This window comes from Scedosporium apiospermum (genome assembly GCF_000732125.1).
Source record: "Scedosporium apiospermum strain IHEM 14462 chromosome Unknown SEQ_SAPIO_0101, whole genome shotgun sequence".
In the NCBI taxonomy this organism is placed as follows: Eukaryota; Fungi; Ascomycota; class Sordariomycetes; order Microascales; family Microascaceae; genus Scedosporium; species Scedosporium apiospermum.
In genome coordinates this window covers 176,205-192,431 of record NW_015971802.1, presented here as the reverse complement: position 1 = coordinate 192,431, position 16,227 = coordinate 176,205, and the positions used below count along the sequence as shown (strand labels likewise).

The 16,227-nt window shown below is 50.0% G+C and overlaps 4 protein-coding genes and 3 pseudogenes across 4 annotated transcripts; 4 read left to right on the top strand and 3 right to left on the bottom strand.

Moving 5' to 3' along the window:
* Positions 1–579: 579 nt before the first annotated feature.
* SAPIO_CDS6231 (uncharacterized protein) lies at positions 580–991 on the top strand (the record flags this gene model as incomplete). Its single annotated transcript, XM_016788389.1, has 2 exons — positions 580–840; positions 953–991. 2 exons carry the CDS (start codon positions 580–582, stop codon positions 989–991), a joined length of 300 nt encoding a protein of 99 aa, XP_016641970.1.
* Positions 992–2,287: 1,296 nt separating this feature from the next.
* On the top strand, positions 2,288–3,588 carry SAPIO_CDS6230 (Uncharacterized protein; the record flags this gene model as incomplete). The annotated part of the gene is made up of 2 exons (XM_016788388.1): positions 2,288–3,444; positions 3,531–3,588. 2 exons carry the CDS (start codon positions 2,288–2,290, stop codon positions 3,586–3,588), a joined length of 1,215 nt encoding a protein of 404 aa, XP_016641969.1.
* A 935-nt stretch (positions 3,589–4,523) lies between these two features.
* Positions 4,524–7,115, bottom strand: SAPIO_CDS6229 (uncharacterized protein; the record flags this gene model as incomplete). The annotated part of the gene is made up of 5 exons (XM_016788387.1): positions 4,524–4,538; positions 4,611–4,889; positions 4,952–6,149; positions 6,218–6,732; positions 7,026–7,115. 5 exons carry the CDS (start codon positions 7,113–7,115, stop codon positions 4,524–4,526), a joined length of 2,097 nt encoding a protein of 698 aa, XP_016641968.1.
* A 356-nt stretch (positions 7,116–7,471) lies between these two features.
* On the top strand, positions 7,472–9,277 carry SAPIO_CDS6228 (Phenylacetate 2-hydroxylase; the record flags this gene model as incomplete). Its single annotated transcript, XM_016788386.1, has 3 exons — positions 7,472–7,600; positions 7,690–8,839; positions 8,904–9,277. The coding sequence occupies 3 exons, from the start codon at positions 7,472–7,474 to the stop codon at positions 9,275–9,277; spliced, it is 1,653 nt and encodes a 550-aa protein (XP_016641967.1).
* A 578-nt stretch (positions 9,278–9,855) lies between these two features.
* Positions 9,856–10,311, bottom strand: SAPIO_CDS6227 (annotated as a pseudogene; the record flags this gene model as incomplete).
* Positions 10,312–12,863: 2,552 nt separating this feature from the next.
* On the bottom strand, positions 12,864–13,913 carry SAPIO_CDS6226 (annotated as a pseudogene; the record flags this gene model as incomplete).
* Positions 13,914–15,220: 1,307 nt separating this feature from the next.
* SAPIO_CDS6225 lies at positions 15,221–16,222 on the top strand (annotated as a pseudogene; the record flags this gene model as incomplete).
* Positions 16,223–16,227: the final 5 nt, after the last annotated feature.

Here is a 16,227-nt window from a genome sequence, read left to right as displayed (position 1 = left end):
TTTGTTGACCTTTTTCTTGACCCTCTTGCTGTCAGGGTGTAGGGTATGCCTTGGATGATGGACTCATTAAGGGAGCCATTCAAAGTTGCTTTTCGCCGCATAATGGTGTTAGTCGAGTCGGGAACGATCGTCTAATGTCAGCTAGAGTGCATAACCCGATAGAATTCATGTCTGCTCTGAATCATAAACCCAGTCTATGGTGTTTTAAGTTGTCATTTCATCAACGTCGTCGCTTCTGTCCCCACGGTCTCATAATAGCCCAGTGTCCGAGACGAAGTTTACAACTACTAAAATAAATATCATGAGGTACTCACAGCATACTTTTCCAAGAGACTTCAGGGCGTTAACACGGCCCGAGTTGTCGATGTCAGGTTACGTTCCGTGCCTCAGGCTAAAACATTAATGAGACTCACCCCACATCAGCGTTACTTGGGATTAATGTGTGCACAATTCATGGGCAGACACATACCCAGCTTCACGAGCCACATTCCAGAACCATTCCACTCTGGCGCTCGCCTCACATCATACGCATCTAGCTACCAACTGCTTTCGAATTCATTCACCTCAAGTTAAATTACAATGCTTTACAGCAAGAATTCAGTATACCTAAAATCCGAAATCTCCAAGCTTGCCAAACTAGGCAACATCCAAGGAGGCATCCCCCCGGTGATGCGAGGGCTCCCCGTCCTCGCCATCATGGCTGGGGAAGCCGTAGCCCAAGCTACCCACGGCCGCAATTTCATCGAAGAGCGTATGCTCGGCGCCGACGAAGCAATCCTCCTGGGCGCCCCTCCGAAGCAGTTACCTCTCACGACACGTGGTGATGCGGCGAGGCCAGGGGTAAGGATGATGTGCCAGAGATGCACCGAGGGCCGGACAAAGCCGGGTGGAATAGAAGCGTTGATTCATGGGTGCAGCAGTCACATTTACAATCCCTCTGTGATGGAACGAGGGAGTAGATCGTGAGCCGGGAACAGAAGAGAAGCCCTAGTCAGGCCTATTCGATCGCAGCCTCTCCGAATGTCGGAGTCTTCGTCAAGTTGTTTTGCCTTTGGTGGTCTTGAGAAAGTGTCGGACGTACTTATAGGAGGTCGGGCGAACCCTTTGTTCGGTATTCGAGGTAGAAGGCTACTTTTCTTGTTTCTTTCCCTTTTTTGTACAATCACAAGCTCTTCAGTCTTCACTCAGTATCCCAGTATTCCGTTTCCAGCAGTCGATTCTTATTCAGTAGTTTCAATTGCCACAATACAATCACTTTATATATCAGGTCTCTTCCCTAGAGATTGAAATTCGACATCCGATTCATTCCTTCTGTGAAAACAGACCAGCCACCGAACCCAATCCTGTTAGCTCCCCGAACCCCCCCCCCTTTCTCTTTCCTTCGCGGATTCTCTTCTTCTTCTCTCCGGAATCAGCTCCTGAGAACCGTACCACTTGCTCCCAGCCCCACCAGCCCCAGTACCCAGTGGGAGGCTCAGACATCCATCCGGAAGGTAGAAAGTTAATTTACCAAGGCGGACATGGACGTCAATCCAAGAACGTGTCGAAACCGCGGTGAATCTTCCCCAGGGTGACTGGGAGAGCTTAGAAGAAATCTGTGGGGTTGGTTTAGCCGCACACCAGTTCGTATATATATCACTGGGCAGGTCTATAGGAGCTGATGTGCAGCTGATGACAGGGTAGTTTATACGAATCAGCGTCCAGAAAACCCAGATCCGCAAGAAATTCCAGAGGACCAAAGTGTCTTTCAAATACTATCAACTGCCTCACTTACTTCACAACAGGTACCCTTGACGCTTCCACCAGCTATACCCACCTGGTATTCCCTTCAAGCTCGTATTAGGATCGTAACAACATCGAGTGGGCTCATCCCTGCTATCTCAGACCGGGGTGGTTCAATGCTATTTCTCTTTCTTTCCCTTGCACTAGGAGCTGTTCAATCCTAGTCCAGTAAATTCGAATCTTATCTACCATATCCGGATGGTCGGCGTATATAGGAGGGCGGCATCGGAAAATCCGACATCGATTTTATTGATCGGACGAGCCGATATCGTGCAATGGGGTCTTCGTATTTCACCTCCAGCTGATAAGAAGGTTCACTCGGCGTGCAGTCTGCATCAGCTCGAATATATAGATAGTTCAATGCCCGCTTATCGATCAAGACCAGGAATCAATATGGGAATAAGAATACCGAATTTTGCCATATAATGGCCTTTCAGAAAAGCGGCACAAACTGAGCTCTTAAGACCTTGAAGCTACGCGATTCGTATCCTTTCCAACCAAAGCCATGGACATCTCGCCCTCATCGGAAAAAAACAGCTCCGGCGATGACAAAGATAACACTAAGATAGAGCAGAGGGTGGAGTCAATTGGCATAGAAGAAGAGCTTCATCACCCATCTACCAAACGAAGGCTTACGGCACGCCATGCCATATTTATCGCTTGGGGTGGGACCGTCGGGACGGGCCTCTTCATCACCACCGGCAAAACTCTAGCTATCGGCGGCCCAGCGTTCCTCGTCGGTAGCTACGTGTTCGTATCGATCCTGGTATATTTTATTCTCACTGGAATCATCGAGATGGCGACATTTCTTCCTGTCCGCGGAGGTTCCATGAGCTGCTACGGCAGACGCTTCGTCTCCAACAGCGTCGGGTTTACAATGGGCTGGCTTTACTTCTACTCTTTCGCCATCTTGGTTCCGTTCGAACTTACCGCGTGTGCTATTATCATCAACTTCTGGCAACCGGGCATCAACAGCGCAGTCTGGATCACCATTCTACTGGTGTTGCTGGTTATTCTCAATGTTCTTCCGGTACGATTCTACGGAGAAGCAGAATTCTTCTTCACCGGAGTCAAACTGGCTACCATCGTCGGGCTGCTAATTCTTTCGTTTGTCCTGTTCTGGGGAGGAGGTCCCGATCACAGGAGGCTTGGGTTTCATTATTGGAAGAGCCCTGGCGCGACAAAAACCTTGATATTAGAAGGTGACGCCGGAAGGCTGGTTGCGGCCATTGCCACTGTGATCAGCAGTATCCTGCCGTTTACCTTTACGCCCGAGATGGTGGTTGGAACGGCGGCCGAGATCAAATCACCGAGAACAAACGTTCCTAAAGTCGCAAGACATTTCCTCTGGCGACTGATCGTTTGTTTCGTTGGAAGCGTTGTTGGTATTTCGGTCATCTGTCCCTCCGACGCTGCGGCCCTCATGAATGGATCAGACGCTGCGTCTTCTCCTTGGGTCGTGGGTATTCGCCAAGCTGGGATACACGGCCTGGATAGTGTGATCAACGCCGTGGCTCTCATAGCGGCTTGGTCAACCGGCAACGCATTCCTTTACCTCGCCAGCCGGTGTCTCCACTCGATGGCGATGGAAGGCAGCGCGCCTTCGATTTTCAAAAGGTGTACTGCTAAGGGAGTGCCTATCTACGCAGTCGGGGCCACGGCGTGCGTTTCCCTCTTAGCTTACTTGACTCTCAATTCTTCCTCGTCCAGTGTTTTCAGCTGGTTACTGAATTTGATTAACACCGGAGGCTTTTTGTCCTGGATCTGTTGTTCGGTTACATATCTTCGCTTCCGGAGAGCCTGTAGGGTGCAGGGAGTTCCCGAGTCGGAGCTCACTCAGAGGTCCCCGCTACAACCTGTTATATCATGGATTACCCTCGTCTTGTTCTCTCTCTTGTGTTTATTGAATGGCTTTACGGTCTTCTTTCCGTCCGAGTGGTCGATCGCTTCGTTCTTTTCCGCTTATATTGGTTTGCCGGCGTTCGTAGCCCTGTACCTGGTTCATCGACTCATTCATCGCGAAGAACGCTGGACCATTCCATCACACCTTGTGGATTTACAGCCGGATCCGGCAGAGTTGGAGGATGAGTGAGGTGCTTGACTATGACGGGACGAACGCTATACGGTAGGGTTTGCGGCTCTCCGTGGAAAATCTAAAGCTATCGAGTACTTCTTATAGTTTAGAGAATACTTTATGAAACTTCACAGAAAATAAAGATGAGAACCCACAATTTGTACGTCCTAATGGCTCTCTTGACCAAGGCATCTACTGCACAGCAAGTTATACGCCTTCCGCAAGCACCCTTGGCCCCTCAGCTTGGGTCATCAAACCCACTTGAAAATAACAAGATAACTATCGAGGGCAGGGCTGGCTCAACGGAAGCAGTTTTGGTAAACGTACTACTCATTACAGGAAATGGGCTTTTAGCATATTGCAGGCTGGCGGCGATGCATATCGTCGTTCGGCTGAGTTCGACTAACTTGTGCAAGTTGAAGTTCATCACAGTCCTCTGTGTAGGGATGAATATGCTGGCGCGCACTCGCGTATAAACTATAATATTATTGATAAATGCGAGTGCCGAGGAGTAAATAGAATCAACTTTTCTTTTCCTGATAATAAAAAACTTGAATTTATTGAGTAGTTATTGATGCCCACTCGTGATCATCTGGGATAAAAAAGAGAACAGCATGGTAATTTAACGTGATTACTGGCTTGCAGTATGTCAATGTTCTGTCTTTCGTTACCAAACATCTTCCTATCATGGTATCATGGTATTAGCTAGGGATTCAGGCTTGGCAGTGCTTTCAGTATTTGATTACCTACTGACCTGGTATTGTTGTCTTGATTTCATATCGCTTAAAAATTTCTCTGCATCTGGCCTAGACAGATTATTCTGCTCAACCAGAATTTGGACTAAGGCAGCGTTCACTTGCCGAGCCATGCTGTTGGCATCTCCGCAGATGTAGATATGTGCTCCCTGAGAAACAAGTCCAGAAATGGCTCGTGCGTGTTCTCGAAGCCGATGCTGAACGTAAACCTTTTCCGCGCCCTCTCTAGAGAAAGCCGTGATGAACTCGAACGCATCACCGAGTACATTCTTATACCTCTGCCATGTCGTCAGTTCGAAAAGTGGTTCCGGAAACGTGCAGCCGATCTGCGAGAACTTACCTCCCATTCAGCAGCATAGATCAAGTCTTCAGATGACTTGCGGCATCCGAAGAATAGGAGCATTTGGCCCACCTTCTGGCCCTGCTCTGCGTCCCTGGCACGCTCTTGAGTGAAGGCACGAAATGGGGCAACCCCCGTACCAGGCCCGATCATAATAACAGGACATTTGATGTCGGCTGGTAACCTGAAATGAGAGTGACGGATATGGATTGGTAGCCTCACGTCCTTGCGCGTATTTCGGGGACCATGTAACTGATAGGAAAGTCTGAAGCTTTCAGGAGGAACCTCGCAGTTCTGATGGTATTTCAAGGCCAGCAAATAGTTTGTTGCTACCCCCTTGAAAGGCTTCTCCTGGTCCTTCACTGCCTTTGACTCGACCACAGCTGTGATCGACACCATGCGAGGTTGTGCTAGCGATGAGGACGATATGGAGTAATACCGAGGTTGCAATTTGCCGAGCCCTTCGATTACGGCAGAATGGGGAACGTCCCTCCATGCGTCGCCTCTGCTGACTCTTGCTAGTAGACTAGCGAGATTGAAATACGCTGATCTTGTTTCTTGAATGAAATGATCCCTATCGCGGCCGAGAAGGGCCATCCTCTCCTTTGCCTCCTCACTTGGGGCGAAGCTTGCAAGAGTAGCACACAGTTGACGTGACACTGGTGCGCAGATTTCCAAGTAATACCGGAAGAGCGCGTCAAACGTCGTAGGAGTCGGGAACGGGACCTTAACCGAGCTATCCACTGCCTTAATGTCAACAACTCGGTTCCTCGTCTCCCATAGGTTGAGAATTCGAAGAAGGCTCTCCACCTCTTCGCTCGGGTTATTAGGCCAGATAGCGATATGATCGCCGGTAGTGTACGAGAAATTTGAATCACCGATATCGATTTCCAGGTGCAAACAGTTTCTATCTTTGCTAGAAAATAGCTCGTATGACTCCGAGACAACGGCAAGGTAGGGGTTGTGAGCATTATATGGTCCTTGCGGAGCGCATCGTAGAGCGGCTATCGTGGGCTCACCCAGAAACACCCCATTCGAAGTTGGTGTAAGTTCATCGAGGGGAGATATCGCGAAAGTAGGTTCGTAGACAGTGGGACGCTCTTTCAAGCCAAACATCTTTGCGAGTGGCGTCCACATAGACTCTTTCCACGCCAAGAAGTCTTCTTCCACGCCCCCTTGCCATCGTCTCCCTCTCCAACTACTCCAAGGCGGTTTGCCCCGAGGTCCGTAAGCGCTTGATTCACAGAGCGAACCATCCAGTTGTACTTCTCATATGTGCTATTTCCCAGACCGAAAGCGGCAAACGCGAGGTCGCGTAAAGGGGAAGGGTTGTCGGCGGAGAGAAGTTCGCCCGATGTAATGAATGTGTGAAAGTCAACAGCGTTGTCGGTCGGCTCGCCCTCGCCATAAGTTGCGAGAACGAAGATGAGAATCGTATCTCTAGGAAGCTGACCGAGGCGATCGTAGTCGTACTCCTCGAGGTCTGCAACCATCGTGTTCAGCCCGAAACGGCTTTTGCCTTCCTTAGCAAGCCGTGCGGCGTAATCTTCCGCAGTTCCCGTTTGAGAGCCATAGAAGACGACACAGTTCTTGTTGGTTCTTTTGATGATATCAACAATATCTCTGGAGGGATCGAGCTCAGACTCAGGTCTAGGCGTCTCACAGGCGCCGAGTTTGGCCTTGGGCCTCGGCCGTTTCCCAAAGTAGAAAATTAGTAGGAGGATTACTCCTACGACAAAAGGGTCGATTAGCGCGTAGAGTCCCATTCTCCGGCTATCGCACTGCAACTAAATTAGTCAACTGAAATGCAGATGCAGAAGGCATCGCGCACTCTACATTAGCTCTCGATCGTCTCTGGCGTGCCTCATGTAGTTTCGCAAAGTGGTGGACTGGGCCGTAATCGGAAGTCGGCCATCCCGATCGTCTTGTAAATGGTTGTCGGATGATGCGACCAAATGCTACTAAGCACATTGAGTGATAGTTTATTTGGCGTACGTTCTTGTGGATGAAACTTGTGGCTTGGGCTTCTACTCTTGGAATACCTCGGCCTAGTCCTGGTCAAATCCATACGTACATTTTCGTCAATAAACCATCCGCCGTTAGAGAAGCTGACGTCAATACACTCCCTGGCTTTGTACACCTCACCTACTGGAATTTGAGGCATGCCTTGCTCTAACCTATCCTCTAGGGTCCGATGCCCATGGGTATTCATTTTAACGCCCCTGTTTAAGGCATGTATTCTCGTCGTCGGCGCCGCCGCCAGGACACCCTAGGTATCTCCATACAGTCGGAGCATCCGCCAACCCGCCGAAGGTTATCATTCCTGCAGAGGGAGAGATGCGGAGTCGGTGCCGAAATGAAAAACATAAGGAAGTCACCCATTTGAATGCGAGACATTTTTTTGAAATTGAGGATAAATTATTCCAACAATCATTCGAATCTTCATCATCCTCCGCGACACGGTCTGTTTTGCTGTTTCAAGCCTCCTAACTCCGCTCATCTTTCGAATCTTCATCAATTATGGACCCCAAGGCTCGCATCTCCTCCGATTGGCTGGGATACCAGTGGCATCAGCTCAAGGATCAAGAGCATGCCGGCCCAGTCTTGACGGCCGTTGTGGTGGTGTTGCTCACCTACGTGCTTTATAGTGTAAGTGTGTCCTCATACCCAAGCTCAAGCTGGCGTCATTGCTTGCTTCATCTTCCTGATGGCGCGCAGCAGTTGACTAATCTCGACAGGTAATGTTTGCTACGGACATTCCTCGCATCAAGGGCATGCCGGAGATTCCTGGCGCAGTTCCAGTGTTTGGACACCTTTTGAAGCTCGGCGAGGATCACGCCAGTGTTTGCGAGAAATGGTGGCGCCAGTACAACCATTCAGTCTTCCAGATTAAGCTGGGAAACACCAGGGCCGTGGTTGTCAATTCCTTCGAAGACTGCAAGAAGATGCTCCTTGGCAACCAGAATGCGGTCATCGACCGCCCCAAGCTCTACACCTTCCATGGCGTCATCAGCAGCACTCAAGGCTTCACCATCGGATCTTCGCCCTGGGATGACTCTTGCAAGAAGAAGCGCAAGGCTGCTGGTACGGCTTTGGGTAGACCCGCATTGAGAAATTACTATCCCATGTTCGACTTGGAGGGCTACTGCATTCTGCGAGACATGAAGAGGGATAGCCAGGGTCAGATAGAGATTGACGTTCGCCCTTACATCCAGCGGTACGCGCTCAATACCACATTGACTCTCTGCTATGGAATTCGCATGGACAACGTATACGACGACCTGCTTCGTGAGATTCTTCACGTGGGATCGGCCATCTCGCTGCTGCGCAGTGCCTCGGAGAACCTGCAAGATTACGTGCCGGTCTTGAGATATCTACCCAACAACGAGAAGATTGCTCGGTCAAAGGAGCTTCGGGGGCGACGAGACGCCTACTTGGATCTCCTCTTGAACAAGGTCCGAGAGATGATTAGGAAGGGTACGGATAAGCCGTGTATCTCAGCTGCCATTCTCAAGGACGAGGAAACCAAGCTCACGGGCGTCGAAGTCTCGTCAATTTGTTTGTCTCTTGTTTCTGGTGGCTTTGAGACGATCCCCGGAACTTTGACCTCCTGCATCGGGTCTCTTTCGACCAAGGAAGGACAAGCATGGCAGGATCGTGCCTACGAGGACATCAAACGTCATTATCCCGACATTCGCGATGCCTGGACTGCCTGTTTTAAGGAGGAAAAAATTCCCTATATTAATGCGATCGTCAAGGAGGCTGGCCGATACTACACCGTCAGCTCAATGAGTCTGCCCAGGAAGACTGTCACCGAGGTGAACTGGAACGGTGCTATTATTCCTCCCAAGACCATGATCTTGATCAATGCTCAGGCTGGCAATCATGGTGAGTTTATCTCAAACTACTGAGAGCCCTGTGTCTTTCTCGTAGAACAGTCTAACGTTGGTAGATGTTGATCATTTCGGTCCGGACGCGGGGAGCTTCAATCCCGAGAGGTGGCTTAAGAGCCTGAACCCTCCCACAGAGGAGACCAATGGTCTGGGTCACCTGAGTTTCGGCACTGGTTCTCGAGCTTGTTCGGGCCAGTACATCGCTTCTCGCCTTTTGTACGCCGCGTTGGTGAGGCTTCTATCTTCCTATAAGATCGTGGCCAGCAAAGACCACCCTCCCAACACCGACTACGTGGAGTACAACCAGTTCAAAACCGCGCTGGTTGCGATCCCGAGGGAATTCAAGGTCAAGCTCATCCCCAGGGACGCGGCCATGCTGGATGAGTGCTTGGATCTTGCGGAGCAGAGGACCCGTGAGCACTACAAGGAGTAGGCTCCGTTCGGGGACTTTTTGCCGGGCTGGCTTGAATCTTCGACCCACCATGAGTAAAGACCGATGCACGCGAGATGTAGACCGAAACTTAGCAATGAAGAACATGGTATGATTTATACCAGGGACATTTGGGGGGTAGTTGCGTGGCAAACAGCACAGGTTCATATTATGCGAATTTCGCTCATTCTAGTGTTATTAGCAATTACTACTTTACTCGTGAAGAGTTCAATGAGACGATGATTTGAATTAACAACATCTGTTCGTGTGCCAATACTAAGACGACTTAAAGATTAATCACAAGCTGAAAAACGGCGGTATTAATGGCTAGATTTATGGACGTCACTCTATAAACGTTGGTGGTGTGTAAATGGAGGAAGATGCGGGCCCGGAAAGCCTAGACTCGCTTGAACTTCTCGTCTCCGGCCGAGTCACCATTTGCAAGAATATTTATCAACATTCAATTGACGAAATATATACCTCTTCAACATTTCTCCTGACTATATGATCCTAGGGGAGGGACATCAAAATGAGTAGGATGCCAGTCTGTTGACGGGAGTTCCCATTGTCTTCCTAATACTCTAAGCCTCAACGACTGCAACTGCCTTAACTTCCACAATCATTCGGGGATCCGGCAATTCTTTAACGCCAATGGTAGCTCTAGCCGGAGCACTAGCACGAGTCGTGAACACTTTGTTCCATTCCTCGTTCATACCAGCATAATAACTCTCCATGTCCAAAATATAGACCACAGCGTCAATTACGTTGTGGATTCCGCCCTTTCCGTCTGTGGCACCCTTGATGATGTTGTCGACGTTCTCGAGGACGGCAGCAGTTTGCTTGCGGATATCTAAAGTGCGTGTTCCGTCCGCATTTTCAGTGACGCCCGGCCAGGTACCGTCCGGGCGACAGCACGCTGTCCCGGAAATGTAGATAGTGCGGTGGTTCGTGAGGGGGGCGAGGCGCGCTTGTGGGAATCGTGTGGCGCCTTCAGGTACGTCAGGTTTGAATAGGTATGCTTGTCCGTTGGGAGACATAGTGATAGCGAGTAGCTGACTTGGAGATTGTAGAAGTTTGTATTGGAAATGGTGTTGATGTTTTGATGACGGATGTGATTTCAAGGTCAAACATAGGCCCTATAATATTTTGAAGGTATTATTAACTCTGGTCTCACTCTCTCGCCATTGCGGTCCGTATATGATATCTTTTTCTTGGGCAATAATGTCGGAGGATCCGACTCACACTTTAGCGGTGCTCATCGGCCCGTCCGAAATCGCCACCCCCGTTCAACCCTCGCAAAGCAGGATTCTAACGGTCGATTAGGAAAACCTTTTCGAATTCTCCCAATCTTCGTTATCTCATGTCTGATAAGATCCAGAAGCTCGATCCCTAGCAATACCAACAAAAACCAAGCGAATTGTTAATCCTAAACCAGGGTCACCGGTCATGTCTCAGTCAACTCTAAGCGCAACGGAGAAACCCTCATTCCATTTGAGCACGAACGGTGCAGAACAGATCGTGAACAGAAAAGAAGAGCATGAAAACGAGCACAAAGATGCGTCAGACGTTCCGACGGACAGCTCCCATGATCCTGATGTCACAGAGTATCCCGAAGGAGGTTGGAGAGCCTGGGGAGTAGTGCTGGGGAGCTGGATGGCCTTGTTTGGCTCGATGTCTTTCATGAATAGCATAGGAACATTTCAAGCATACCTACTACGGAATCAACTAAGTAGCCATAGTCCTGAAGCTGTGGGTTGGATCTTTGGTGTCTACAATGGTTTGACGTTCCTCCTCGGTGTCCAGGCCGGACCCATCTTCGATGCGAGAGGTCCCCGTGCGCTTATTTGTTGCGGAGGCGTCTTGACAATCCTTTATCTGATGTTGCTGAGCATCTGTAGAGAATACTGGCATTTCATGCTCGTATACGGCGTCTTGGGTGGTATCAGCCTCTCACTCATATTTGGGCCGGCTATTTCAATAGTTGCCCACTATTTCGATACCAGACGTGGGCTTGCCACCGGGATTGCATCGTCTGGGGGTGCTATTGGCGGCATTGTCTTTCCGCTGATGCTTCAGAGGCTTTTTTCAACGGTTGGGTTTGCCTGGGCAACCCGAATTTCGGCATTTGTATGCATCGTCACCTTCCTTCTCGCCGCCGTCCTCATCCGTCCTCGGTTCCCCCCCAAACCGTTGACGCTGTCCACAGCACGCCCTGACTTGACAATTTTTCGACATGGCGGCTTGACCCTGACGAGTCTCGGCGTCTTCTTCCTCGAATGGGGGCTCTTCATCCCCTTTTCCTACCTGGCATCCTATGCTCTCGATCATGGGAGCTCGCCAACCTTTTCATATATGCTCCTCTCACTAATTAATGCCGCCGGAGTGTTTGGTCGATGGATTCCGGGATACTATGCCGACCGGCTAGGAAGATTCAATATGCTGATACTCACTGTTCTCGGCTGTTTTATCAGCGTCTTGGGCCTTTGGTTACCAGCCAAGTCAAGCGAACCGCTCGCCGTCGTCTTCGCCTTGGTTTTCGGCTTTTTCAGCGGCAGCAACGTTAGTCTTGCTCCGGTATGCGTTGGCCAGTTGTGCAAGCTGCAGTCGTACGGACGATATTACTCTACGGCATATATACTGGTTAGCGTCAGGTTGGTCGAAGCTATTACCCGGCGCCCCCTGCATCCCTACAGAACAGAACTGACACGCTCATTACATCTTTAGTATGTTCACTGGTACCGCGTTAGGAGGGAAATTTCTTGAGATATCCAACAATCAGTACCGAGGTGTGATTATATTTGCAGCTGCAAGTTATCTCGCAAGTTTTCTCTGTCTCATCATGGCAAAGGTTATTTGCTGTGGAAGAGATAAGATCTGGTCAAAATTTTAGCGGTGGCTTTGCTTCCCCTTCCATCTATTAGGCGTGCTCTTTTTGGGACATGTTGTGGTTTATTGGGGTATAGAATTTGTGAGTGTAATGCAAAGGGAGACATCGGGGGCGTATCCAACGCAACGTCACACCGAGTGTGCTCCATAGACTAGAGTGCACTCTGTATTTGATCAAAAAATGATGGTAGGGTCTTGAAGCCACGACTGGAAATTTTGAAGTCTACAAAAAACTTGAGAGAACATCCGAAACGATATATATAATAACCCTTGCCTATTTTATAAAATCGACATCGACGCAATGATTATAGTTCTACATTCTGAATCATCTACCAAAGCAAAGTACATTGCCCCCCCACCCCTTTCTTCCCTCTCCCCCATCTCACAACGCTCCTTTAGAGTTTTGGCTTGCTCTCGGGCTCACTGGACGAGTTTGCAACTTCGGGTGAAGCCAACTTCGAATCTGGGTCCTTCACGACTGCAGAGGGAGGAACACGTAACGCAGGGTCTTTTTGGAAGAAATTACTTGCGCGAACCATGACGCTCACAGGCTCAGCTGGCATGATGGGGAAGTCTTCAGTGCGCGGGGAGTGGGTTAGTCCAAACTGTATGTAACAGACGATGTCGGTGTTGTCGATGGAGCCATCACGATGGAGCCATCACGAGCGACCCAGTCCGTGATGGTCTCATTATCCGGGTGAGTTTAGCCGGTGGATCGACAGACGTATGATCCCGCCGGGAATCGCTGATCCTCCGCGTACGGCAAAACCCAGAGTGCTTTGGATGCAAAAGCTCCTCTTCTCGCTATAATACTGTCACTCTGGGCTAAAAGAGCAGGACATGATGAGTTGATGATCTTGTAGGCCACAGGCTTCTTCGGCACTTGATTAATGCGATTCGGGTTGGTAATGTCCCAAGTCCGACTGGTCTGGTGATTGTACTCGGCTCCGGCCTCTTTGGCGGTGCGGAAAACGGTTTTCTTGGCCAAGAACCCATTGCCGTAAGGATTGCTCTTGGACCCTACCGGGCTGCTAGATGGCACAGCGTCGCCTTGAACCACGGTATTAAAGGGCCTGCCAATCTCGCAGTCGATCCGTAAAGAGAATATATGCTCGTGGTTTTGCGCATCGATCCCTTTCACTACTTCCGTTCCGGAAGGTGCCGATTTCTCGGATGGGTGAAGACAATAGGTATTAAGCATACCGGTGAGCTTGACCTCGCACTTATACGTCCCATCTAGGGTAAAAGTATGATAGAAGGCATACTCGTAGTTAGCTGCAGTTAGAATCTGCGAGATGATGAGCTTTCGGTCCCGAGCCGAAATAACCGTGTTATCTCGAAAATCTGTATGTTTATATAAGAGCCCGTTATCTTCTTCGTGAATACACACGGCGTTTTTAATGGTCCATGGCTGGCCGTCCCCGGACACCAAGTGGGCATCCAAGTAGTGAATAGTACCTTTGCTGTCGCAACCCAATTTGAGCGAGTTGGCCATGTACCCTGCAGAATACTCCCCAATATCGAAAGCCATTTTGCGATGATGAGGGTTCTTTGGGGAGCCGTATGGGACAAACATCTCTACGACGCTGAGCCTGTTGAAGATCTTGCGTTGGCGGTTTTCGTAAGGGCCGAGGATGCGCACGTCAGAAAGCACGAGGCTTTCGCGATAATTAAAGCCAACGTGCATCTTCAGTCCGGCCCATTCAAGCTCGTTTCCGTTCATGTGAAAGGATACTCCCTGAGGCTGCGACATCTCGATTGGTTTCAAGACATCAAGTCGATAAGCATGCCCGATGTGCTCGGGGAAGTAGTTGTGTCGTTTCCCGAGGGAACGGCGTACGTTCCCCATTTACTAGCTGGATGTCCACGGCGAGGATCTCCTCCGTTTCGGTATCGGCAATAACGGTAAAATCAAGGGGGTGAGCGTACTGGTTATCGGATGGAAATTCACGATAATAGGGTAGGGCTTGCTGCAGTCTGTGCTCGAATCCCCAACGTTCGTCCATCCCGATTGCCCAGCCGTCGAAAAAGTCCTTGGACATATCGGTGATTCCGATGCCTCGGCAAGCATCGATGACGGCAGGATGGACCCTGGCAATTCTTTCGATGACGTCCAGATCCTCCAGTGTGAGAATCGGCATTACATCTTTCAGATTGCGCCACGTTTCGACCTGAGACGTGGCCAGGTTGACGGTCACTTCAGAGACCTGCTGGTTCTTCCTGGATATGACTACAGCCAAGGATCTCCTAACAGGGCGCCTGCCATTGAGATCCCTGAACACGGCAGGAAGCAGACATGTTCGTTTATTATTTTGATTTCTGCTTTTTGGGGGGTGGAGCGAGACTTGGGCAGGACGAATAGAGTGGAGTCTTTGGAAATGGCCTACAGATGAGTGAGGTTGAGATGAGACGAATGAGTTGTGCTTTATTAAGAAGTTCGGTTGGTTTCCCTGCCTGTCGGCGGAGCAGCCGAAAGGCCTGGCTGGATTGGGAACATCGGAAATGCCGAAGCCCTTAATTCTTATGGACTTGGCCCCGAACCCTGACCGCCGCAACATCGGTATCGCATAGGTCATCAATACATTGATCTACATGGATACAGATCACTAAGTATAGCCAACGGCGGGTTAAGCCTGGCCTTCTTCTCTCTTCTCTCCCTCTTTCTTCTTTTTTTTGGTCCCCCGTAAGTTGGCAATTCTTTATACCGAACGAGACGACGTCGGGTCGGAACCCAGAACAGCCATAAAGAATGTAAAGAAGAGCCATCACGGCTTGAAGGCATTCATGGATGATTCGTGAACAAATCTCGTCCGATGGTATTCTGTAGCGCGTGCGTTGTGGGCTTGATATGCATGGAGAAGCTATACCTTCGCTCCCCACAGCAAAAGCCATTTGTCTTGGTAGGCTTAGATAGCTGGCTTTCAGGCCATACATAAAACGTGCCCTCGGAGGCTCCGAAGGGCCATATCTTCGGGACCCAAGGTATATTTTTAACATAACCGTTCTAAATTACCCACGTCGAAGGGGAACACTTCTTCTATCATATCCACCCATATCACCATGTTAGAAAGTACAGTCCAGCACTATCAAATCAGCGATTTCGCCTTCAAGGATTGGCCCGGCCTGGCCTCGGTCCAGCTGGCCTATCGGGACATCAATCCAACTGCAGAGAAAACAGCGCTGGTATTGACCTGTTTTCGCGGCCGGCTCCAGTCAACTTTGACCTTCACCCATGGCGCACTCAAAGATTACAGAGTCATTGTGGTGGCGTTATTCGGGAACGGTGAATCCTCGAGTCCTTCTAATTTGACGGATTTTCCCCGGTCATCAATAGACTATCAAGATTGCGTCCGCGCTCAACACCAGTTACTCACTTGCCATCTCAATCTCCAAGCCATTGATGTCCTCGTTGGTTTCTCCATGGGAGGCCAGTGCTCGTACTACTGGACCTTGATGTACCCCGAACTGGTCCGCAACGCGGTTATTATCTGTTCCTCGGCTCGGACCAGCCGTCACAATTACCAGTTCCTGGAAGGCCCAAAAGCCGCGCTGGAGTATTCCGCCGACTACCGGAAGGGGGATGGCTGTGGATCCTCGTCAAAGGCACTCGGCGGACTGCGCGCTTTCGGCAAAGCCTATTCAGCTTGGTTGACAAGCCCCGAGTGGTTCGAACAGGAGATGTTCAAGTCGTTAGGATACGAGACATTGAGCGACTGGGATCACGATGCGGCCGGGACAAACTACTACAATTGGAACGCTGACGACTTGCTCTCCATGATAGGCATGTGGCAGAAAGGCGACGTCGCCTCACTCTTGGGGTTAGGAGAAGATGTATCTTTACAAGAAGCCCTCTCGCGGATCAAGGCGCGCGTCCTGCTTATGCCGTGCCAGACGGACCAGTACTTCCGCTGGGAAGCGTCCGAAAAGGAGTCGCACTGCATACCTCGTGTAACGTTCAAGGTTATACCCTCTGCATGGGGACATCTGGCTGGACTGGGAGTCAACGCGGTGGACAGAGACTGGATGGATCAGGCGATTGTCGAGTTTTTGAAGGATCAGTGATTTTA